The 23,464-nt window shown below is 42.8% G+C and overlaps 2 protein-coding genes across 2 annotated transcripts in view; both read right to left on the minus strand.

Moving 5' to 3' along the window:
* Window positions 1-15,838, minus strand: part of LOC134345051 (deleted in malignant brain tumors 1 protein-like) — an 82,430-nt gene extending 66,592 nt beyond the window's left edge. Inside the window, exons 1-3 of the mRNA XM_063045184.1 lie at window positions 15,646-15,838; window positions 14,413-14,499; window positions 14,238-14,324 (exon numbers count right to left, since the gene is read on the minus strand). Coding sequence (XP_062901254.1) covers window positions 14,238-14,324; window positions 14,413-14,499; window positions 15,646-15,838 — 367 coding nt within the window. The remainder of the gene's footprint in view (window positions 1-14,237; window positions 14,325-14,412; window positions 14,500-15,645) is intronic.
* A 778-nt stretch (window positions 15,839-16,616) lies between these two features.
* LOC134345052 (deleted in malignant brain tumors 1 protein-like) overlaps window positions 16,617-23,464 on the minus strand; it is a 33,975-nt gene continuing 27,127 nt past the window's right edge. The window contains exons 6-7 of the mRNA XM_063045186.1: window positions 18,231-18,545; window positions 16,617-16,930 (exon numbers count right to left, since the gene is read on the minus strand). Of these exons, the coding sequence (XP_062901256.1) occupies window positions 16,617-16,930; window positions 18,231-18,545 (629 nt within the window). The remainder of the gene's footprint in view (window positions 16,931-18,230; window positions 18,546-23,464) is intronic.

Consider the following 23,464-nt stretch of genomic DNA (forward strand, 5'->3'; position numbering starts at 1 on the left):
TATTAGAGGAAGGCTTTTTACTCAGAGAGTGGTTGGTGCGTGGAATGCACTGCCTGAGTCAGTGGTGGAGGCAGATACACGAGTAAAGTTTAAGAGACTACTAGACAGGTATATGGAGCAATTTAAGGTGGGGGGTTATATGGGAGGCAGGGCTTGAGGGTCGGCACAACATTCTGGGCCGAAGAGCCTGTAATGTGCTGTACTATGTTCTAAGTTCTATGTTCTATGAAAAGCTCAACAGGCTTGCTCCGTCCTATCAATTGAAGATGCAGCTAATCATGAGGCCGTGAAGCAGGCTGTGCTTAAAACCAATCAGTTGGTTCCAGATTCCTCCAGGCAAAGGTTTAGAAACTTGAAGAAATCTGTAAACCAGACTTATGTGGAATTTGCTTAAGAAAAGTCTGTATGCTTTGAGCGATGGTGTACATCCAAAAATGTGGATGGTAATTTTAACAACTTGAAAGAGTTGGTTTTAACTGAAGAATTTAAAAAAGTGCGTCCTTAATGATATAGAGGCAGAGTTAGATGATAAGGATGCTGCCAGGTTTACCCCAGGTAAGTCCTTCCAAAAGAGTAGCATGGACTGTCAGGGTAAAGCAGAAATTAAATCTAGGTCTAGTGACAAAGGTAAGGATGAAGGGAAGCAAGTGAAGGAGAAATATTTTGGTCTTACTTGTTACTATTGTAGGAAAGCTGGTCTTATTATGGTTAACTGTTTCCTTCTGGAGAAGAAAAAGGATAGTGAGACAGTTCCAGATGCATGTGTTCAGCGTGTTGAAATGGCCATAAACCCACAGTGGTCTGAACATGCTGATGAAGCTCTGTCAAAGACTAAGATGTCGGACCAGATTAGGGAAGAATTCGATCATGTGTCAGTGTAGGAAGGGGTAACCCCAGTACCAGAGAAAATTCCTCGGGTTACTGGGGCTTCTTAGTCACTCCTGTTAGACAGCGTTTTAGAGTTTAGTGATGAGATTGCCAGAAGTGACGTAAATCTTATTCACGGCATTGGGGATGGCATTGTTTCTGTACCTCTTCACGAAGTAATTTTGAGTTCAGAGTTAGTTTCAGGACCGGTTAAGATAGGACTACGGCCCAGTTTACAGCTGGAAGTTTTTTCTCTGTTGTTAGGAAATGACCTAGCAGGTGGTAACGTTGTTCTTGCTGTGCAGCTGACAACTAAGCCAATGACTGATGATTCAAAAATGGATTCTAACATTTATCCGTCCTGCACAGTAACTCGAAGTATGACGAAGAAGTCAGCAAATACATATAGTTATGTGCAGCATGGCTCTGTTGTCCATTATAGCCCAAATCGGGATTCAGGTTTTGATGACTTTTCTGCCTTCACTGTTTCACTAGAATCCAGTTATAAAACCTGATGAGAAAGATGTATCTCTGTCTAGAAAGGAGTTTAAAGCAGATCAGAGCACAGACCCTGAGATTGAAGCTTGAAAACAACAAGCTCTCTCAGATACTCAGATTACGAAATAGCCATTTGGGTATTATATTAAAGATGGAGTGTTAATAAGGAGAGGAGACCACGTGATGTTCCTGCAAGTGAGGAATGGGCAATTGTTCACTAGGTTTTAATTCTTAAAGTTTATATGAATGATTGTCTAACTTTGGCCTATAGTATGCCCTTGGGTGGTCATCAAGGTGTGAATAAAACTATAAAGAACGTTATATAACAATTCTTCTGGCCTAGTTTGAGGAAAGATGTTGCAACATTTTGCAGGACTTGTCTTACTTGTCAGGTTGCGGGTAAACCTACTCAGGTCACCCCAGTGGCCCCATTGCAGCCTATTCCTGCATTTATGAACCCTTTTCAAAAGTTATTGTGGATTGTTTTGCCCATTGTCGAAGACTAAAGTGGGCGGGTGGGGGGGCATCAGTATTTGCGAACTATCATATGCACCACATCAAGATTTTCCAAGGCAATACTTCTGCGAAATATGAAAACCAAAACTGTGACGAACGATCTCACAAGGTTTTTTTTTTGTCTTTATTTGGTTTCCCTTATGAAATTCAGTCTGATGAAGCAAGTAATTTTACATCTGGAATATTCCAGCAGATAGTTTATGAATTGGGAACCAAGCAGATTACGTCGTCTGCGTACCATCCAGAATCATTCCGGGTTTTAGAAAGATTCCATTCTACCCTCAAAACAATCATTTAGACCTACTGTATTGAAAATGAAAATGATTGGGATGAGGGAGTTTATTTCCTTTTATTTATTAAGGCAATCAATACAGGAACCACTTGGCTTTAGTCCATTTGACCTTGTATTTCTTCATAGGGTTCGAGGACGTGGCTGAGGACGAACCCAGGAGCAGGACACAGGCACGGAGACTGGGTCGGGAGGCGCAAGCAAAGTCGCAAACATGGAACAGGTATCCAGGAGAGTCTTTACACGGAGACAAGGTTGACGTAGATTTTCCAGGGAATGGTGCGGAACGTAGAACTGACAGTCCTAAGGAATGAGTATACGAGGTTTACACACATTAGAATTGACCAACGAACTGGCGAAGAATGGCTGTGACGCCGAAGTTCTTATCCTGCGTTCGCTAATGGGAGCCAGGTGTGCTGTAATTAATGGAACTAGCAATAATTGGGAATCAGCCGAAAGGAATTAAGGCGCAATCAATGATATAATAGCAAGGATTCGGAATTGCCCGACAGTCCATGATAGTATACACCCCACTCCCTAACGGGTGCCTACAGGCGAGCCCCCAGGCTTGTGCAGATGGTCCCGATGGAAGTCCTGGATGAGGGAAGGATCCAGGATGAAGTAGTGGGTAACCCAGAAACGCTCGTCTGGGCCGTACCCTTCCCAGTCGAACAGGTATTGGAGCCCCTGCCCGACGGTGTACATCCAGTAGCCGCCGGACGGTGTATACCGGCTGGTGGTCGGTCAGAGGACACAAGGGAGAATGGAAACTGGTTTTAATTGGGAAACGTGAAAAGTAGGGCGGATGTGCATAGATTTAGGTACCTTAAGTCGGACTGCTGTGGGGTTGATGATATTCCGATTTCAAAATGTCCCAGGAAGTGTGGGGCGAGTTTCTTAGGAGGAAGGGGAAAACAGAAATAAATCTAAGATAGTGAGCAGTAAAGATGTCAGGAAAGGCAGGCAGGTGATGGGGCAAATTTGTAGCCATTAGGATGAGTTGCAGTGCAATAAAGTTGCAGTGAAATCAAAGGAAAAAGTATCAAAAACTGGGCTTAAGGTGTTGTACGCAGCATAAGGAATAAGGTGGATGATCTTGTTGTACAACTACAGATTGTCAGGTATGATATTGTGGCCATCACTGAGACCCTGCTAAAGGATGCATGTCTCTGGGAGCTGAAGTCCAAGGATACACGGTGTATCGGAAGGATAGGAAGGTAGGCAAAGGGAGAGGCGTGGCTTTATTGGTAAGAAATGATAGTAAGTCATTAGAAAGAGGTGATATAGGATTGGAAGGTGCAGAATCTTTATGGGTTGAGCTAAGAAATAGCAGGGGTAAAAGGACCCTGATGGCAGTTATTTATAGGCCTCCTAACAGCTCCAGGGATGTGGACTACAAATTACAACTGGAAATAGAAAAGGCTTGTCAGAAGGGCAGTGTTATGATAATTGTGTGGGATTTTAACATGCGAGTAGATTGGGAAAATCAGGTCAGCACTGGATCTCAAGAGAGAGAATTTGTAGAATGTCTGCGAGATGGCTTTTTAGAACAACCTGTTGTTGAGCCCACTAGGAGATCGGCTGTACTGGATTGGCCATTGTGTAATGAACCGGAGGTGATTGGAGAGATTGAGGTGAAAGAACCCTTAGGAGACAGTGATCATAACATGATTGAGTTCACTGTGAAATTAGAAAAATAGAAGCCGAAATCTGATGTGTCGGTGTTTCAGTGGAGTAAAGGAAATTACAGTGGCATGAGAGAGGAACTGGCCAAAGTTCACTGGAAAGAGACACTGGCGGGAAAGACAGCAGAGCAGGGAGTGGCTGGAGTTTATGCGAGAAATGAGGAATGTGCAAGACAGGTATATTCCAAAAAAGAAGAAATTTTCGTGTGGAAAAAGGATGCAACCGTGGTTGACAAGAGAAGTCAAAGCCGAAGTTAAAGCAAAAGAGAGGGCATACAAGGAAGCAAAAATTAGTGGGAAGAGAGAGGATTGGGAAGTTTTTAAAACATTACAAAACGAAACCAAGAAGGTCATTAAGAGAGAACAGATTAACTATGAAAGGAAGCTAGCAAATAATATCGAAGAGGATACTAAAAGCATGTTCAAGTATACAAAGAGTAAAAGACAGGTGAGAGTAGATATAGGACCGATAGAAAATGATGTTGGAGAAATTGTAATGGGAGATGAGGAGATGGCAGAGGAACTGAACAAGTATTTTGAATCAGTCTTCACTGAGGAAGACAGCAGTATACCGGACACTCAAGGAGGGCAGGGAAGAGAAGTGTGCGCAGTCACAATTACGACAGAAAAAGTACTCAGGAAGCTGAATAGGCTAAAGGTAGATAAATCTCCTGGACCAGATGGAATGCACTCTCGTGTTCTGAAGAAGGTAGCTGTGGAAATTGCGGAGGCATTAGCGATGATCTTTCAAAAGTCGATAGATTCTGGCATGGTTCCGGAGGACTGGAAGATTGCAAATGTCACTCCGCTATTTAAGAAGGGGGCAAGGAAGCAAAAAGGAAATTATGGACCTGTTAGCTTGACATCCGTGGTTGGGAAGTTGTTAGAGTCGATTGTCAGGGATGAGGTTACAGAGTAGCTGGGGGCATATGACAAGATAGGCAGGTTGAGTCAGTAGTGAAGAAGGCGAATACAATGTTGGCATTCATTTCTAGAGGATTAGAGTATAGAAGCAGGGATGTGATGTTGAGGCTCTATAAGCCGCTGGTGAGACCTCACTTGGAGTACTGTGGGCAGTTTTGGTCTCCTTATTTAAGAAAGGATGTGCTGACGTTGGAAAGGGTACAGAGAAGTGTCACTAGAATGATTCCGGGAATGAGAGGGTTAACATATGAGGAACGTTTGTCCGCTCTTGGACTGTATTCCTTGGAGTTTAGAAGAATGAGGGGGGACCTCATGGAAACATTTCGAATGTTGAAAGGCATGGACAGAGTGGATGTGGCAAAGTTGTTTCACATGATGGGGGAGTCCAGTAGGAGAGGGGATGACTTAAGGATTGAAGGGCGCCCTTTCAGAACAGAAATGCGATTTTTTTTTTTTTAGTTGGAGGGTGGTGAATCTATGGAATTTGTTGCCACGGGCAGCAGTGGAGGCCAAGTCATTGGGTGTATTTAAGGCAGAGATTGATATGTATCTGAGTAGCCAGGGCATTACAGGTTATGGTGAGAAGGCAGGGAGTGGGACTAAATAGGAGAAATGGATCAGCTCATGATAAAATGGCGGAGCATACTCGATGGGCCGAATGGCCTACTTCTGCTCCTTTGTCTTATGGTTTCTGAGAGGATTGTTCCTGGACGAGAGACACGCCTTTTGCCCATGTGGAAATCCATGCGGCCGAGTCGGATGTCGATCGGCAATCCTGCTGTTGCGATCAGCTAATCGGAGCAGGGCCGTGCGTGTGTCCTCGCAAACATTGCGGCACCGACTAATGTGGGCCTGAACAGACGGCACGGCAATCTCCTCTTCTTGAACGGGGAAAAGTGGGAGTTGGGACCCAAAGGAGCATTCGAAAGGAGACTTTCCGGTGGCACTACTAACCAGAGAATTTTGGGTGTACTCTACCGACGCGAGGTGGTCACTCCAGCTGGATGGGTTGTTGGTTATTATGCAACGTAGCGCCGCCTCCAAATCCTGGTTGACCCGTTCCGTTTGTCTGTTTGTCTGTGGATGGAAGCCGGATGACAGACTAACAGAGGCACCCAGGGCTTGAGGGAGGAATTTAATACCTGCGAGACGAATTGTGGACCCCCATGGGAGATGATATCCGCAGGAATTCCGTGGAGGCGGAAGAGCTGGCGGACGAGAAGGTCTGCGGTCTCCTGAGCAAAAGGGACTTTAGGGAGGGCTACAAAGTACACCGTCTTGGAGAACCGGTCTGCCACGGTGAGTACGGTGGTGTTTCAATGTGAATGGGGTCGACCAGTGACGAAATCTAGGGAAAGGTGCGGGCAAGGACTACCAGGGACAGGTAGGGGACGAATTAATCCAGCATGTGGCCGGTAGAAGGCTTTTACGCGGGCACAGACGGAACATGCAGAGGCATAGTAAAGGGTATCCGCATCCATGGAAGGCCACCAAAAGTGTCTTTTCAGTGGAGGCAGTGTCCGATCACTCCCGGGGTGGCAGGTGAAACAAAATGTGTTCCCCCACTGGAGAACCTGAGACCTGACGGAATTAGGCACAAAAAGGCGATCGGCAGGTCCATTGCCGGGGTCAGTGTCATCCCGTTGGGCCTCTTTTACTATGGACTCAATCTCCCAGTTGTGAGTTGCCACCACACAGGAAGGTGGGAAGCTGGTGTCTGGGCTGCAATTGTCCTCCTTGGAATTGTATTGGCGGGACGGCGAGTCAGAAAGACACAGTTTTGGCTTTGACACAGTTTTGGCTTTGATATTTCGGAGAGGTATTGCCTTGGAAAATCTTGATGCGGTGCACAGGATAGTTCGCAAATACTGATGCCCCCCCCCCCCCCACCGCCCCCTTTAGTGTTCGGCAATGGGCCGAAACAATCTAAAATAACTTTTGAAAAGGGTTCACCAAATGCAGGAATGGGCTGCAATGGGGCCACTGGAGTGACCTGATTAGGTTTACCCGCAACCTGACAAGTGTGACAAGTCCTGCAAAATGTTGCAACATCTCTCCTCAAACTAGGCCAAGAGAATTGTTTCATAACCTTCTTTATAGTTTTATGGTAAGGGGTGGGAAGTTTCTCCATAACGGACATCGCTATCGTTACTAGTGGTGTCACATAGAAGACCAGAATAAAATGCAGCTATATGTCTATACGACCTTTTAAGAGCTGCAATGTCTCTCCTGAGAGTCCAAAGTGTCATTAACCTCACTTCGGGACATTGATAGTGAATCGTTTCTATCCTTCTCCGTAACAATTTTAAAGGTAACTGAATTATTTTCTCTCGAACCAAAGTGCTTGACGGCAGATACCTCCACCATTTGTCCAACTCTATGATTTTGGTTAACTTTCATTCAGCCATAGACTCGAATACGCCCGAACAAAACAGCGTTCCGCCGTGGCCAGCGTGCAAAACACAATGCCAAAGTAGTCACATCCAGCTCAAATCACATATAGCACATCAAATAACGTAAGCAGTAAAAGATACATTCATATAAAAGGCCGAAATCCCTAACGATCATGGCCTGTAATCAATGGTGCTTGGGATGTTATTCTTAGGTCCCGCTCTGCAAGAACAAAAGCGCAGCGCTCCACGTGACGTGCTAGTGAAAGCAATGCGGCTTGTCTTTCACCGCGCGAACATGGAGGGCAACACCGACGCTGCAGTCTGTAAAAATTACTCATTTATTAGAACGGCATGAAACTAAAACGCACGAAAGATTAACCGAGATTATAGTTTCTATTTCACCTGGGATGAGTTATAGTATTGTTCATTTAATTATGTGGTAGGAGAGATCATCCCTCGTGACTATGATGTGTATTGATGCAAAGTACTCTGTCAGTTGACCCATGCTGGAATTTTGGGGAAGAAATAAAATAGAGATAACAGGAAGTCCGGCTTTGATTCATAAAGTCCGGTTTGAAATGGCTGGATCTTTATTTACCTCAACTGTAAACTAGTTCCTGTTTAAAAAAAAATAATAATAGTAGATCTTTATCTGACTATCAAACACAAATGTGAGAGCAATCTTCAAAACTGGGTTATTTTCATATAGTTCACAAGGAATAGAAAACTCCTGAGGCTTACAAGTGGAGACACTATGAATAAATAAATAACGACAGAATGACATACCAATCATCTGGCAATTAGAAAAGATATTTCACAATGTTACCCATCAATGCATACTATTGGTATGTCGAGCTTATTTCAATTTCGTCATTAGAACGTGGAGAGTCCCAAGCCCGGCTCCCAAAGCAGGAGGGTTAGACATGATGTTAGAAAACCCATTTCGTAAACAAACTCAGAGCTAAAGCTCCAACGATCTCATCCCTGGGAGAGGAAGGATCTTCGCCTAGAAGATGGTCTATTCTGTGAACTACTTGAAATCATGGCCCATGAGGACTCTGGCGAGAGACTGTCGGCAGCCTATGCCCCAGTATTTGTGTTGGGTTTAGGAAGGTCGGCCATTCAAAAAAAAAAATCAAGAGTCGAGAAACATATTTCAGCAAATATATTTCAAGGACGGATGCATACATTGAAAGAACAATTGAAAAACTGCATCGTTTGTTAAATAAACCATTAGCAAGTGTAACGTGCTGGAAGTTTAGCTGTGTCAAATAGCGAGACATTTACAGACAGCGCTAAATTCAATTTAAAGCCATTTTACATTGTGCATCACTGGCACCTGCCAAACTGTTCAGAAGTTTTGTTTTGTTTTCCACTCACGGAAGGATCTCACTTCAAATCACAGAGGGGGTTGAATTCCATTTACAGCATTCCATTAAATGAATTACAGAACATACGGGGAAATAGCACGGTGGTTGCAACAGACCATAAAATGTTTAATCTAAATGATTGCAATTCGCATTTCTTCAAGCGCAGTTATTCAATATCGTCATATTCTTCTCCGAATTTTTCGTCAAGCGGCAAAGGGGATTCTGTAAAGTTAGAGACAATTCCTGAGTGTATTGCAGAAGATGCTGCTACAACACAATAAATAATGTCAAGTCAACCGCGAATAGTCAATCTTTTACGTATGCAGTCGGATCATTATCAACGGAATATTTATATCTCCAGAGATCTTAATAGCTCACATGTTGCAAATAGGAAACAAGGGTAGAGAAAGCTTCTAATCACCAGCAGGTTAGGTAGCAATAGCCGACAGAGGAACAAAGTTACCGTTACCATAAGACCAAAGGACCTATGAGCAGAATTAAATCATTCTATAAAACCCCACCATTATATCTTTGTTCCTATATTCGTGTCCTCTCACGAATATTCACGTTACATTTGTCACCTTCTCCACCGTCTCAACCCGCAAGTTACCCTTTACAGAATCCCATACAAGGCCGGTAAAATCCATTTACAACTCTGATTTTTGTTTTTTTTTTTTTTTCTTTTTCTGTTAGTATACAGTCCACCCATGTATTCCCTCAGGTAAGTTATTTCATCGATCACTATAAAAAAAATTCTTCATCACATTTTCAGCATCAAGACGTTACTCTCAAGCCCATTCCGAACTATAGCGGCAGACGCTAGTGACGAAGTTGCTGGGGCAGTATTGTTACAGAAAGGTGTGGATGACATTGTACACCCAGTAGCTTATTTTTCAAAGAAATTTAATGTGCGTCGGGAAAAAAAAAAATATTCCACTGTTGAAAATGAGTTGGTATCTCTTATTCTGGTTTTACAACATTCTGAAGTCTATGTTTGTCCTGCCCAGAAACCACTTGTGGTTTACACAGACCGCAATCCGTTAGTGTTTCTAACTAAAATGAAGGATAAGAATAGGAAGTTATTAACCTGGAGTCTGAGATTTCAATAATATGACCTGAAAATAAAACACGTGAAAGGTACTGACAACATTATAGCTGATTGTTAATCCAGATGTTAAGTTAGAAATTGTACACGTATTTGCCCTGTTATCTGAAACAGGAAAGGTATGGCCACATTAGTGGGATTGTATTACAGACTACCCAACAAGACTTGGAAGAGCCAATCTGCAGAGAGATAGCAGGCAACTTCAGGAAACATAAAGTTGTGGTGGTAGGGGATTTTAATTTTCCATACATTGATTGGGTCTCCCATACTGTTAGGGGTCTAGATGGTTTAGAGTTTGTAAAATGTGTTCAGGAAAGCTTTCTAAATCAATATATAGAGGGACCAACTAGAGGGGATGCAATATTGGATCTCCTGTTAGGAAATTAATTAGGGCAAGTGACAGGAGTCTGTGTAGGGGAGCACTTTGGTTCCAGTGATCATAACACCATTAGTTTCAATTTGATCATGGACAAGGATAGATCTGGTCCTAGGGTTGAGGTTCTGAACTGGAAGAAGTCCAAATTTGAAGAAATGAAAAAGGATCTAAAAAGCGTGGCACACATCAAAGTTGCTGGTGAACGCAGCAGGCCAAGCAGCATCTATAGGAAGAGGCGCAGTCGACGTTTCAGGCCGAGACCTTTGATGGTCTCGGCCTGAAACTTTGATGTGTGTTGCTTGAATTTCCAGCATCTGCAGAATTCCTGTTGTTTGCGTCTAAAAAGCGTGGATTGGGACAGGTTGTTCTCTGGCAAAGATGTGATTGGTAGGTGGGAAGATTCCAAAGGGGAAATTTTCAGAGTGCAGAGTTTGAATGTTCCTGTCAGAATTAAAGGCAAATTGAATAGGAATAAGGAACCTTGGTTCTCAAGGGATATAGCAACTCTGATAAAGAAGAAGAGGGAGTTTTATGAAATGTATAGGATACGGGGGGTAAATCAGGTGCTTGAGGAGTATAAGTAGTGCAAGAAAACACTTAAGAAAGAAATCAGGAGGGCTAAAAGAAGACTTGATGTTGCCTTAGCGGTCAAAGTGAAGGATAATCCAAAGAGCTTTTACAAGTATATTAAGAGCAAAAAGATTGTAAGGGATAAAACTGGTCCTCTTGAAGATCAGAGTGGTCGGTTTTGTGCGGAACCAAAGGAAATGGGAGAGATGTTAAATAGTTTTTTTGCGTCTGTATTTACTAAGGAAGCTGGCATGAAATCTATGGAATTGAGGGAATCAAGTAGTGAGACCATGGAAACTGTACAGATTGAAAAGGAGGAGATGCTTGCTGTCTTGAGGAAAATTAAAGTGGATAAATCCCCGGGACATGACAGAGTGTTCCCTCGGACCTTGAAGGAGACTAGTGTTGAAATTGCGGGGCCATGGCAGAAATATTTAAAATGTCACTGACTACGGGTGAAGTGCCGGAGGATTGTAGAGTGGCTCATGTTGTTCCGTTGTTTAAAAAAGGATCGAAAAGTAATCCGGGAAATTATAGGCCGGTGAGTTTAACGTCAGTAGTAGGTAAGTTATTGGAGGGAGTACTAAGAGAGAATCTACAAGCATTTGGATAGACAGGGGCTTATTAGGGAGAGTCAACATGGCTTTGTGCGTGGTAGGTCATCTTTGACCAATCTGTTGGAGTTTATCAAGGAGGTTACCAGGAAAGTGGATGAAGGGAAGGCAGTGGATATTGTCTACATGGACTTCAGTAAGGCCTTTGACAAGGTCCCGCATGGGAGGTTAATTAGGAAAATTCAGTCGCTAGGTATACATGGAGAGGTCGTAAATTGGATTAGACATTGGCTCGATGGAAGAAGCCAGAGAGTGGTGGTAAAGAATTGCTTCTCTGAGTGGAGGCCTGTGACTAATGAGTTGCCACAGGGATCAGTGCTGGGTCCATTGTTATTTGTCATCTATATCAATGATCTGGATGATAATGTGATAAATTGGATCAGTAAATTTGCTGATGATACAAAGATTGGAGGTGCAGTAGACAGTGAGGAAGGTTTTCAGAGCCTGCAGAGGGACTTCGACCAGCTGGAAAAATGGGCTGAAAAATGGCAGATGGAGATTAATACTGACAAATATGAGTTATTGCACGTTGGAAGGACAAATCAACGTAGAACATACAGGGTTAATGGTAAGGCACTGAGGAGTGCAGTGGAACAGAGGGATCTGGGAATACAGATAGAAAATTCCCTAAAAGTGTCGTCACAGGTAGGTAGGGTCGTAAAGAGAGCTTTTGGTACATTGGCCTTTATTCATCGAAGTATTGAGTATAAGAGCTGGAATGTTATGATGAGGTTGTATAAGGCATTGGTGTGGCCGAATCTGGAGTATTGTGTTCAATTTTGGTCTCCAAATTACAGGAAGGATATAAATAAAATTGAAAGAGTGCAGAGAAGGTTTACAAGGATGTTGCCAGGACTTGAGAAACTCAGTTACAGTGAAAGGTTGAATAGGTTAGGACTTTATTCCCTGGAGCGTAGAAGAATGAGGGAAGATTTGATAGAGGTATATAAACTTATGATGGGTATAGATAGAGTGAATGCAAGCAGGCTTTTTCCACTGAGGCAAGGGGAGAAAAAAACCAGAGGACATGGGTTAAGGGTGAGGGGGAAAAAGTTTAAAGGGAACATTAGGCGGGGCTTCTTCACACAGAGAGTGGTGGGAGTACGGAATGAGCTGCCAGACGAGGTGGTAAATGCGGGTTCTTTTTTTAACATTTAAGAATAAATTGGACAGATACTTGGATGGGAGGTGTATGGCGGGATATGGTCCGTGTGCAGGTCAGTGGGACTAGGCAGAAAATGGTTTGGCACAGCCAAGAAGGGCCAAAAGGCATGTTTCTGTACTGTAGTTTCTATGGTTTCTATCTGATGATTATACGAGTATTGATTTAAACGTTGTAATCTACAGTTAAACTAAAAATGTTTCCTTCGTTAAATTTCATTTTCGAAAAGGAAGGCCGTGTGACGGGATCTTGAATTATCCCTGTGAACTGTGCTTTTAAAAAAGAGAGCGAGAGAGGTGTCCACACAGACACTTTGTTATGAAGGGAGAGAGACGAAGACTGCTTTGAGTTGGTGTTATGGTTTCTCTGCAGCATGTTTACACTTCTGCAAGGTCACTGGCGGCTTCGAACTTCTTACAGAGAGAGAAGGGAGGAGCTACTTGGTAGACAACTGGTGTGCAGCATGGTAAGGTAAATAGAAGGTCAGATAAGGGACACACAGACACGTGGTTTTGGACACTGAGTGAGCTTTGTTGTGCCCACAGAAAAGGTGGGTTTTTAAGGATCAATGAGGCGGATTGATCAGTGGCTCTCCCAGACTGAAAAGGGTGTGACCAGTGGGGAGTTATTTGTGTATCTTCCCTCGCCTGGGTTGATAATTCGACCACAGAAGAATGGTCCACTTTGTTATGGTCACTGTGGGTGACTTCTAAAGGAACTCGGAGGACAACGGAAAGATCGACGGCATCAGTTCAATTGAAGAACCAGACACCTCTCTCTCTCCATCACTACTCAACTCAATACCACGAACTGAACTGAACTTTACTCATCACCGTAACACTGCATCCATTTACACCTGGGCTTGAGGAAGCTTAGTGTCTATATTTCCAGACCTATAGCTGTATATACTATTTCTAACCTGTTTGATATATCTGCATTTATATCACATTATTACGTAGTTATTAAATAAATAGTATTAGTGAGTAGGAATACCGGACTCCAAAGAGTTTTCTATTTCTGCTGGTCTTTTAACGCGTCACGGGGTAAGTGACTAGTGTTCTTTGGGACATTTATGCTGGAAGCCGAATCAGTAATTTAACTAGTTTGGCATAGCATCGTGAGCCAGACGTTCGTCTGTTGCACTGATCCGAGTTCTATGACCCGTTCAGTTGACTACGGCTGAAGTTAACGGGATATGTAGCGAGTATACCGCCGTTGAACGAACACATTTTGTTCTTACAGTCCTTCTTACCAGACTCGGTTAATATGACGATGCATTTCTGGCAGCCTCTTTATTATGCATTCTCCAAAGGAGGCAGGGATAGTTTCTTCGGTCATATCTTTAAATATATTATCCATTGTAATGAGTTTTATTTGTGTGTTTGAGGAAAGTAATAGCATTTCAAAGTCTACGATAAAGCATCAGAGATAAAAGCCTCAATAACAGAAATAGTTAATACGTACATCTTTGAAAGAAAACGTGATCGCATTGTATGCGTGTTGATAAGATTTGCGTGCAAAAACGTCTGTATTTCGATTGATATATTCCTGATGAAGCTGTTTCGATCTGAAATATTGCCTCAGCTTTATTGTGGTTCCTTGTTGTTCTTTGTTTTTGTAGGTATTGTCAAAATGATTAGATTTCCCGTTATTTTCAATACTTCTTTTGGTAGTATACTGGAAGAGAAGAAAGGCTAACATCTGCCCCAATGTGTTATGGTATTCTCATTCAAATTTCTTCTGTCTGCAGTTGATTGATTTCATTCCAGTTATAATGTTGTAATGTCTTTACGTCTGATTCGGAGACCATGACTTATTTCGCTAACTTCTGATCAGACTATTGTGGGGTAAAATTTTAGCGAACTTACCTTCCATGTTTTCAATTTGGTAGCCATGCAAATCACCGTCCACATAATATTCTAATTTATCTGCTGAGCTAATGGATTGCGACTCTCCTGTTGAAAGAAAAACCTGTATTTAATAAAAAAAAATAATTCTCTCACACTGAAAGAGAACAGATGCATACTGTTTCAATACAATTACCGACTCCAGGCCCAGTCTCCTGAATGGCGATCTCCTCATAAAACGGCTCAGCAAACTTGTGTGTAGAATGCCGTGACTTCTTATCGTCTGAAATACCAAAAATGGGAAATGTATCCGGTGAACAGGACGGACAGAAATTTAAACTGCTATTGTCCTCTTTTTCTTTACATCCAGCAGAGTGGGGGGGGGGGCGGCGGGTGAGAGGGGACATACTTCGCAATCCTCCTTTGAGTTATAGAATTAGTAATAAATCTAGCTACATCGTCTGTGCCTTCATCAAATTCATCTGCAGAAGTTCCAAAGTCCAGGATCCTTTCTCAGTGAACCAACAATGCTTACATCATCTCAACCATAATGAAATATTTGTCTGTACTAACTGCTCTCTGTTAAGCAGACAATCTGCAACATACAACAGTATTCAGAATTGTCTGCTAAACACTGGGTAAGTGAACTAGTGTTTTCTCTCTGTAGTGAATGACGATAAGAAGTGGCTTGTTGGAGGTATGCAAAATGATAAGAGGTATAGATAAATTCGATAAAGTGGGTATTTATCCCAGACCAGAAATGGGAAATACGAGAGAACATAATTTGAAGGTGACTGGAAGGAAGTATAGGGCACATTTTTTTTTACACACAAAGTGGCAAGTCATACGTCTTGCTACGTGTGGTGGTGGAGGCAGATACATGAGGGACACCCACAAACCAATTAAATAAACATACAGGTGATAGAAAAAAGTGGAGGACTTGGTGGGCGGGCTGGGGTATATCGAAATTGGAGTATGTTAAATTGTCGGCACAACATCGGACGCAGAAGGGCCTGTACTGCGCCGTAATGCTGTGAGTTCAATAATAATGTCATCCCAATTCTCAGAATGTGTTTATTTCTGCAACATCCTCCGCGTTACTTCCATGTGCTGTTTCTTCCGTCGATCTAGCGAGCAGATAAGCCTGACAGCATCATTTCGCCTTACATACGCAGCATTCAGCAGTACCCTTCAAGCTGCACTGCAGCGCCAACTTGTATTTTCTGGTTCATCTTACCAAGGAAAAGTACATTTACAATGCACGCCTAAGTAGTTGAGTCCTGAGTATTCTAGACAGCCACTTAGAGTCTATTTGTGTTTATGAACTCTCAATTCTTGGTGAGCATACCATATTGCAAGGAATCAACATGATGCATGTTAAATTAGCTTACAGTTATTCATCAAGGTTTATGATAATAGATTTACCAACCATTCTGGAACTGTCTTCGTTGGCTTTTGATCAGGTAGAGAGAAACGATGACCAGAAGAGAACCGAGAATGAAAGGGATGGCGTAAATGAAGGCTTTCAGATTAGGAAAAGTAGGAGAATGTGGCTGATGGTCTGAAAGAAAGACGTTAAGCAAATTTAAATATATTTTGTCAGGAGCAGCACGGAAGCGCATAGCGTCGGAAACCTCGGTTCAATTCCAATGCAGTCTGAAAGTGAATTGTACCTACTCCCCCTGACAGCGTGGGTTTCCTCCGACTTTCCAAAGATGTAAGGGTTATTAGGCGAATTTGTCACCTGACTGTAATTGGGTGGCGCGGTCTTCTTGGGCCAGTAATGATTCTGAGCGTGCTGTATCTCCCAGGAAATCAATATTACAAACCATGCTTTTCATTAAATCACGGATTCAGCTATGAGAGCAGATAAAAATTGGCAGTCTGCATTAAGAAATTGGCCGTCTGCATTAAGTGACATGTCCATGCTTTTGTCAGGATTTGATGTAAATTCTGAACATCATGATATTAAACGTAAACTTATAAGTACTGCTCAGTGCAGATAAAGGTGTATAAATGCTTATCTCACCCAGGCTTGTTGCCGGGAGTTCGAAGTCATGTGAAGATTTCAATTCGAATACCACCACCAACACAGGGGCGTGAATAGTGTGTAACATTTTAAGAGGTAGGAAGATTGAAAGTTGGATGTAAAACATCGGGTCCAAGGGAAATTAATGCTCAAATAAATAAAGCAGACATGCAGAGAAAGATAATTGTGCTGAACATAGATGTCGAACGGCACAAGCAACTGAGGACTAGGACAAACAATGCTGGAAAGGTTAATTTTGTGATACCCATTCGAAGACGTTAAACAAATTTAAATATATTTTGTCAGGAGCAGCACGGAAGCGCATAACGAGAAAATAAGCGGAATTGTCGAAAAGTAACAACATAATTTGATCACTGACCAGAACATATCACTCCGACGGTTTCTTTCTGCCCACAGTCATGACGATGCAATGCAGAAAATTGGCAATCCCACAGAAAATTCTCACTCCCTTTGCATTTGACCTCGTCCATCCAAATAGTGCCGTTTCCAGGGGGGAATAGCATCCCCCCGGAAGCCAGGACTGGATCCCCACAGTTTAATTGGCGACAGACGACAGCAGCATCGTGTCTGTCCCATGAATCATCACAGACCGTTCCCCACGTCCCACTGAAGAAAACTTCAATTCTTCCAGAGCAATTATCAAACCCCGCCACGAGCCGCAGGTCTGAAACAAAAGACGCCCAAGTTCTTATTTGAGAACTAACTTGTACTGCAAGTGTTATGTACCCACTTCTCCCTCTCAACCGATTCCGCCGAGTCACGTGTTTAATATTTTGGGATGCTAATTGTTCCTGGATGCATTCGTCAATAATGAGGATGATCAACGCGTTTGATACAATTATGTATATCCGCTCTGTCAATCTTTCATTCGGTATACAAGTCGAATCAATCTTCTTCTTGATAACAAATATGCATACAGGTATGCAATATCTTATATTGTCCTGTCACGCTGAAATTCAGAATTAAGCATAAAATTCAACAGGATTTGTAATGACACCATTATGGCATTTGTATTTAACGCTGAATTGTTTTATTGACAACTGAGCCATGCGCCGGTAATGTCTGGCACACACATTTCGGTCCTTCTGCAGTTTAACGTGCCGATAATCTCTAAATGTAGTCTATCTCGTACTTTTGATGAAAAAGCCTTCAGCAAGTTTGTTCCATTGCTTTGCTATAGCAGCGAATTTGACCATCGCAAGGCTTACATTGTACTTAAATGTTCCCTTGCACTGACACGACAAAAAGGGTGATGACAACGGAAAAGTGAAATTATGTGAGGAAAAGTCAGCATCCTTCTGAAACCAGGAACAGAGAAAACGCCTTAAAACAAGAAACGAGAGAAAAAAAATGTATACATGTTGCCTATTTTGAATAATTAAAATATCAGTAATTACTTGAGGCTTTTGGAAATGGGTTTATTGTCTTCTCCTTCTGAAACTCCTCAATTAGCAGATTCGATGGCCATATTTCTGTAAAAGAAATTCAACTCATCATTTCAGTGTAATATTCCAAATGCTGGTCATTATGTTTATAGTAATTAATTAATTAAGGTCGATCTTTATACGCTAGAATGTAGAAGAATGAGGCGAGATTTGTTAAAATATTCACCACTCTGGGTGGATTCGATAAGATACATTCAAGTAGGCTTTTTCCATTGTAGCTTTGGGGGACTAGAAATCCATATCGTGGTTTAAGGGTAAAAGGTGAGGACTTTAAAGGAAATACGAGGGGATATTACTTCACTCAGAGTGTGGTAAGAGGGTGGAAAGACCTGCCTGCGGAACTGGTGGAAGCAGATTTGTTTCAAAGTTTAAGATAGATTTGGGTAGGTCCGTGGATGGGAGCAAAATGAAAATCTGTGGTGCAGGGACGAGAAGTCCTTGGAAGATTAAGAGCTCTGCACGGGTAGGTGGACCGATAGGCCTGTTTCACAGTTTATAACGCTATGACTGTATAATTACCTGAACAAATAATCGCAACATCCTCCTCGTGTTTGCAGTTGTGTTGGCCCCATGCTGAAGATGGGCATTGCCATAAAAGTGAGTCACCCAACCGACATCTCACGTCATCCATCCAGATCGGTCCATTCCCTTCTCCAAATGCAGCGGTGTTTTCTATTAATTTTGCCGAGCCGCAGTTGAGCTGGGAGCAAACGACTTGTGCATTTTCCATGCCAAATGAGTCAGAGCAAACTGTTCCCCATGTTCCGTTAAAGAAAACCTCAAGTCTTCCCTGGCAAGGATTCTTCCCATTTGCCAACCTTATCTCCCTGTGATCTGAAGAACAAAGAACAAACCTGAATATTGATTATAGCTTCAGGTTAATAATTAATTGTGATGTGGGTATATGGAGATCAGGGACATGCAGCGCCTCTGATGATGGGGAATATGGTGTCTTTTAACCTCACCTTTGGACACTCAGCTCTAACCAAATACACGCAGTAGCTGTTTGCATGCAATGTCAGCAACACAATGGTGCACCGCCTCGACAGGAAATCTAAATCAGGCGAGGGTAGCCGGCGGGACAGTATCGTAGAGGGATACTCACCTGCCTGCGCTAGCATGCAAAGACAGCTCCGGCAGTGTGGACGTACAAGATCAAGAGTGAGGTAATAATAACAGAGTTGCCGTAATGGGAGATTTTAATTTCCCAAATATCGATTGGCATCTCCCTAGAGCAAGGGGTTTAGATGGGGTGGAGTTTGTTAGGTGTGTTCAGGAAAGTTTCTTGACACAAAATGTAGATAAGCCTACAAGAGGAGACAGTGTACATGATTTTATGGGGAAATGAACCTAGTCAGGTGTCAGATCGCACAGTGGGACAGGATTTGGAGATAGTGATCATAATTCTACCTCCTTTACAATAGCATTGGAGAGGGATAGCAACAGACACGTTAGAAAAGCGTTTAATTGGAGTAAGGGGAATTATGAGGGTATCGGGCAGGGAAATGGAAGCTTAAACTGGACAACTGTTCTCAGGGAAAAGTACGGAAGAAATGTTGCAAATGTTCAGCGTATATTTGTCTGCAGTTCTGCATAGGGACGTTCCGATGAGACAGGGGAGTTACGGTAGCGTACAGGAACCACGGAGTACAAAGGCTGCAATAAATCTAGTCAACAAAAAAGAAAAACTTCCGAATGTTTCATAGAGCTAGGTAATGTTAGAGATCTGGAAGATTATAAGGCTAACAGGAAGCAGCTTAAATGAAACTAGGAGAGCCAGGAAGGGCCACGAGAAGGTCTTATCTGGCAGGATTAAGGAAAACCGCAAGGCATTCCAAAAGTATGTGAAGAGCAGGAGGATACGACATGAAAGATTGGGACCTATCAAGTGCGACAGTGGGAAAGTGTGCATGGAACAAGAGGAAATAGCAGAGCAACTTAATGCATACTTTACTTAAGTATTCAATATGGAAAATGATTTTGGTGCTGAAAAGCTTGCGCATGTTCTAGATATTAAGAGGATTGACTGGAGGTTTTGGAAAGTATCAAGTTAGATAAGTCGCCGGTACCAGATGAAATGTAGGCCAGGCTACTGTGAGAGGCGAGGAAGGAAATTGTTAGGGCTCTAACTATGGTCTTTCAATCATCAATGGGGACGGGACAGGTTCCACAGGACAGGAGGGTTGCGGATTTTTTTTCATTTAGACAAAAAGGGGAGTAGGTATAGCCCAGGAAATGATAATTCAGGGTGTCTTACTTCAGTCGTTAGTACGTTGATGGAGAACATCCTGAGAGGCAGCATTTATGAATATTTGGAAAGGCGTAATACAATTAGGAATAGTCAGCATGGCTTTGTCAAGGATGAGTCGTGTCTTGCTGATGATACAAAGGTTAGAGGTGTTGTGGATAGTGTGGAGGGCGGTCGGAGGTTAAAGTGGGACATTGCAAAACTGGGCTGAGAAGTGGCAGATGGTGTTCAACCCAGATAATTGTGAAGTGGAGCTTAGGGGTAATGTTGCAACTATATAGGGCCCTGCTCAGACACCACATGGAGTACTGTACCCAGTTCTGGTAGCCTCACTACAGGAAGAATGTGGAAGACATAGAAATAGTGCTAAGGAGATTTGCAATGATTTTGCCTGGATTGGGGAGCATGCCTTATGGAAAAAAAAGGTTGATTGAACTCGGATGATGAGAGGCATTGATCCTATGGATAGTCAGAGGTATTTTTTCCCTCAGGGCAGAAATGGTTGCCACAAGAGGACACAGGTTTAATTTGCTGGGGACTAGGAACAGAGGAGATATCAAGGGTGAGTTTTTTTTTACTCAGAGAGTGGTGAGTGCTTGGAATGGGCTGCCGGAAACGGTGGTTCAGGCGGATACGATATGGTCTTTTAAGAGACTTTTGCATAGGAACATGGAACTCAGAAAAATACAGGGCTATGGGTAAGCCTAGTAATTTCTAAGGTATGGACATTTCGGCACAACTTTGTGGGCCAAACGGCTTGTACTGTGTTATAGGGTTTCCATGTTTCCATCCAATGGCCAGGAAAGGTGCAATAGTTCGATTTAAAACCAGTATATTATCCCTGAACAATGGGATGAAGCAGGACTTGGCTCGTGTAGACTGGGAACACAGGCTATGTGGTGAGATGGTTAAGGAATAGTGGGAAACATTCAAAGAGATTTTTCACGGAGCTCAACGAAGTATATTCCACTGAAAGGCAAGGACAATAATGGTGGTGAGAGCTAGCCCTGGATAACTAAACAAATAAAGGTATTAAACTAGTCCTTCGTGCATACAAAGTCGTCAAGACAAATGAGAAACTGGAAGTTTGAGAAAATTTTAAAAAGCAACAAAGAATCAGGAAATGAGCAATGAATAAAGGGAAGACAGATTATCAAAATAGAACAGCACAAAAAAAGATAGATAGTAAAATTATAAATAATATCAAGCGAATACAGTGGCTAAAGTGAACACACGTCCCTTTGCGGACGAGAAGGGGAATTCATATTGAGCAATGTCGAAATGGCAGAGGCTTTGAATTACTATATTGTGTCAGTATTCATGGTGGAAGATACCTCTAAAATTCCAAAGAGAGATGTGATAGATGCAATGGCAGAAAAGGACATCGATACAATAGTTATCATTACAGAGGTAGTGCTAAGTAAACTTTTGGGCCTGAAGATAGAGAAGTCCCTTTCTCCTGATGGAATGCATTCTAGCGTACTAAAAGAAACGAACATAGAATAGTACAGCACAGTACAGGCTCTTCGGTCAACAATGTTGTGCCGACCCTCAAACCCTGCCTCTCATATAAGCCCGCACATTAAATTCCTCCATATACCTGTCTAGTAATCTCTTAAACTTCAGTAGTGTATCTGCCTCCACCACCGATTCCGGCAGTGCATTCCACGCACCAACCACTCTCTGAGTAAAAACCCTTCCTCTAATATCCCTTTTGAACTTCCCACCCCTTACCTTAAAACCCTGTCCTCTTGTATTGAGCAGTGGTGCCCTGGAGAAGAGGTGCTGGCTGTCCACTCTATCTATTCCTCTTATTATCTTGTACTCCTCAATCATGTCTCCTCTCATCCTTCTTCTATCCAAAGAGTAAAGCCCTAGCTCCATTAATCTCTGAATATAATGCATACTCTCCAAACCAGGCAGCATCCTGGTAAATCTCCTCTGTACCCTTTCCAATGCTTCCACATCCTTCTTATAGTGAGGCGACCAGATCTGGACACAGTACTCCAAGTGTGTTCGAACCAGAGTTTTATAGAGCTGCATCATTGCATCGCGACTCTTAAAACCTATCCCTCGACTTATGAAAGCTAACACGCCATAAGCTATCTTAACTACCCTATCCACCTGTGAGGCAACTTTCAGGAATCTGTGGACATGTAGCCCAGAACCCTCTGCTCCTCCACACTACCAAATGTCCATAAGACCATAAGACCAAGGAGCAGAAGTAGGCCATTCGGCCCATCGAGCCTGCTCCGCCATTTTATCATGAGCTGATCCATTTTCTCCTATTTAGTCCCACTCCCCTGCCTTCTCACCATAACCTTTGATGCCCTGGCTACTCAGATACCTATCAATCTCTGCCTTAAATACACCCAATGACTTGGCCTCCACTGCTGCCCGTGGTAACAAATTCCATAGATTCACCACCCTCTGACGAAAAAAAATTCTTCGCATTTCTGTTCTGAAAGGGCGCCCTTCAATCCTTAAGTCATGCCCTCTCGTACTAGACTCCATCATGGGAAACAACTTTGCCACATCCACGCTGTCCATGCCTTTTAACATTCGAAATGTTTCTATGAGGTCTCCCCTCATTCTTCTAAACTCCAAGGACTACAGTCCAAGAGCGGACAAACGTTCCTCATATGTTAACACTCTCATTCCCGGAATCATTCTAGTGAATCTTCTCTGTACCCTCTCCAACGTCAGCACATCCTTTCTTAAATAAGGAGACCAAAACTGCCCACAGTTCTCCAAGTGAGGTCTCACCAGCGGCTTATACAGCCTCAACATCACATCCCTGCTCCTATACTCTATTCCTCTGGAAATGAATGCCTACATTGCATTCGCCTTCTTCACTACTGACTCAACCTGGAGGTTAACTTTAAGGGTATCCTGTACGAGGACTCCCAAGTGCCGTTGCATCTCAGAACTTTGAATTCTTTGCCCATTTAAATAATAATCTGCTCGGTTATTTTGCTGCCAAAGTGCATAACCATACACTTTCCAACATTGTACTTCATTTTACCACTTCTCTACCCATTCTTCCAATCTATCCAAGTCTCTCTGCAGACTCTCCGTTTCCTCAGCACTCCCGGCCCCTCCACCCATCTTCGTATCGTCAGCAAACTTAGCCACAAAGCCATCTATTCCATAATCTAAATCGTTGATGTACAATGTAAAAAGAAGCGGCCCCAACGCTGATCCCTGCGGAACACCACTGGTAACAAGGCAGCCAAGCAGAATAGGATCCCTTTATTCCCACTCTCTGGCTCCTGCCAATCAGTCAACGCTCTATCCACGTATGTAACTTTCCCGTAATTCCATGGGCTCTCATCTTGTTAAGTAGCCTCATGTGTGGCACCTTGTCGAAAGCCTTCTGAAAATCTAAATATACAACATCCACTGCATCTCCCTTGTCTAGCCTACTGGTAATTTCCTCAAAAAATTGTAATGGGTTTGTCAGGCAGGATTTTCCTTTAAGGAATCCATGCTGAGTTCTGCCTAT

The sequence above is a fragment of the Mobula hypostoma genome, chromosome 4 (genome assembly GCF_963921235.1).
Source record: "Mobula hypostoma chromosome 4, sMobHyp1.1, whole genome shotgun sequence".
Taxonomy (NCBI): domain Eukaryota; kingdom Metazoa; phylum Chordata; class Chondrichthyes; order Myliobatiformes; family Myliobatidae; genus Mobula; species Mobula hypostoma.